This window comes from Octopus bimaculoides, chromosome 2 (assembly GCF_001194135.2).
Source record: "Octopus bimaculoides isolate UCB-OBI-ISO-001 chromosome 2, ASM119413v2, whole genome shotgun sequence".
Taxonomy (NCBI): domain Eukaryota; kingdom Metazoa; phylum Mollusca; class Cephalopoda; order Octopoda; family Octopodidae; genus Octopus; species Octopus bimaculoides.
The window spans coordinates 44,385,564-44,388,343 of record NC_068982.1 but is presented as its reverse complement, the minus strand read 5'-3'; the positions used below and the strand labels follow the sequence as shown (position 1 = coordinate 44,388,343).

At 32.5% G+C, this 2,780-nt stretch overlaps 1 protein-coding gene across 1 annotated transcript in view; it reads left to right on the top strand.

Annotated features, from left to right (window-relative positions):
- The window catches only part of LOC106879406 (uncharacterized), a 109,772-nt gene that overhangs the window by 79,230 nt on the left and 27,762 nt on the right, over positions 1-2,780 (top strand). The window contains exon 2 of the mRNA XM_052965843.1: positions 718-2,068. Coding sequence (XP_052821803.1) covers positions 718-2,068 — 1,351 coding nt within the window. The remainder of the gene's footprint in view (positions 1-717; positions 2,069-2,780) is intronic.

The window sequence follows — 2,780 nt, the reverse complement described above, 5'->3', positions numbered from 1 at the left end:
GTTTGTAATTTAGGTACGAGCCTAGAAGATATATGGGGAGGGTTGTAGTCGCTACCATCGACCCCAGTCTTTACGTGCGTTTTATTTTATCAAAGAAAATTCCACAACTTGAGGCAGTCTTGCGTATGGACAATGCACTGATGGCTATAACAAACTGAAGAACTAAAGAAAGATACGCTTGTATTCAATGCGAAATATTACTATACACCCTGTTTAACTGGCCAGGTTAAGTGCATCACATATCACTGCAGCTTTTAAAGTTCAAGTTTTGTTATTGTTGTTTCTAAAGTATAATGAACTTATTTACGATTGACACTTATAAACTTCATATACTTATAAATTCAATGTTAATATTTATAGATGTTGGTGAATGCTTAATAAAATATAAAAGAAAACTAAATTGTTAAACCTTGTGGATTGCATTTTGTTACACAGGCTTTACTGATGACGATAACGGTGTGGACGTTACAGCTTCATATTTCGTTCTTTGGAAGTAAATGTTAGATATGTTGGTGACAAGCGATTTTGAACCAGAGGTATATTTCTTTAGAGTGTCAGCGATCATTTTTATTAATAAAGCTTTGATTTAATCCATAATTTGTTTTGAACTCATTTTTGTGAAGAATAAAAGTATATAAATCGCTAAGTTCCGTTAAATGCCTAATTTGTGTTTTTATTTTCTTGACTAAATTATGTTAATTTCTTTTTTCTTTCTAGATTTGGTTTTGGCAAGTCTATATGCAACAGTCTTTATGTTCGGCCCTATGCCCTACAAAATAATTGGTATGGAAGCAAACCTGAAACTGCAAATTGTCAAAGAAGTAGGTTCTTCCGATAACGTCACCAGTTTCTTGGAGAATAACACATCATTCAATATCTCAAGCGGTAAGAAAAAAGAATACTACACAACCTACCTTTATGAAGTCATTGTTTATGTGGTATTAGATGCCGAAGAAACATGCAGTTTGAATTTTGGCGACGATACTGAAGAAGAAGAAATAGTTTTTCCTGTTGGTTTAGGTTCGAGATCAATGAATCACGAGTATATAAATTCAGGATCATATAATATAACTTGTACGTGCACAGATATTGTTCGAGCAGTTGACGTGCCTATTCAAAGTACAGAGGACGATATTAGTTTTACTATTTCAGGCGACAAATATTATGATGGCTCTTCTGTTGCTCTTAAAGTTATGATACGAGCAAAAACCATTTTCGGGGAGTGGGATTGTGTCATATATATTGATAAGAAGAATCACGATCAAATTTCTATTAAGAAAAGGAAGAAGAAATCTAAGGACGAATTCACTACCGATGACACTGAGATCTTTATTAACGAGCCTGGATGGCATGAAATTGGTTTGGAATGTACTTTGGATGAATTCATGATATACAAATATGAAAACGTCTTTATTCAAGACAAATGTTTTAACAAAACTATCTTTACATTATATCCTCGTACAACAATTCAGAGTCCGTTCGTAATATTCAGAATTGACGAAAAAGTCAATCTTTCAAAATCAGATTTTGTTTTATGTAATTCAAAACCACTGACTTACGAATGGAAGCTTCAGAAAATGATTGAAGGTGAATTAAAAGATATAGAGCACGAAAATGTAACACTTGATTTAGAATATCTGGATTTTCTCCCTTATTCTACACACGGTTTGTACAAAATCGATTTGGAAGTAAGCAGTGGCGACAGGAAAATTTCCGATACTTTATATATCAAATTCAGCGAAGTACTAAAACCGTTATCATTTTTAGGCGGAGATATAAGTACGAAAAGTCTAGGAACCCCCTTATATGTATTGCACGAAATCGCTGAATATTATATGTGGTGTTATAGGACTACAAAACAAATATTAAATTTTACTGAAGATTCGTTACAAGTAAAAAGTGATGTTAATTACAACTGCTCCGACTTTACAAACGATACATATTACGATATACCAAACGAAAAGCCTGGAATATATCTCGTTAAAGTGATTGCTGTGTCTGATTTTGGCTTCAGAATTATACAGAAACATTTACAAGTTGATAATTCAACATTGGATATTAATATCAGGTACAGAAACAATCAATTATCCAATTAAGTTTTCACTTTAATTATTGATATATTTTTATTTTCTTAATTTAATCACATCACATTAGCTAACTCAGACAGGATTTGTAACCTCTAAAAATAATGTTGATTGGGTAGATTTTGTATTGTATATGTGGTGTTATAGGACTACAAAACAAAAATTAAATTTTACTGAAGATTCGTTACAAGTAAAAAGTTATGCTAATTACAACTGTTCCGACTTGTGTGTGTGTGTGTATGTGTGTGTGTGTGTGTGTGTGTGTGTGTGTATGTCTGTGTGTATACGTGTATACTTCTATACGCGCACACACACATACATGCTTACCTAAACACATAGATACTTATACGCATACATATATATAAGCATACATATATACAAATACTCACTCACATACACATACATATATACATATAAACAGGTAGGTATATATGTATATATATACGTATTTATCTGTATGTGTATGTATGTGTATATGCATGTATATGTATGTATGTGTGTGAATGTAATTATGTATGTGTGCATGTGCGTATGTATGTAGAAGTATGTATGTAGAAGTATGTATGTGTATGTGTGTGTATGTGTGGTGTATGGTGTGTGTGTGTGTGTATATATATATGTGTGGTGTATGGTGTGTGTGTGTGTGTGTGTATATATATATGTGTGGTGTATGGTGTGTGTGTGTGTGTGTGTATA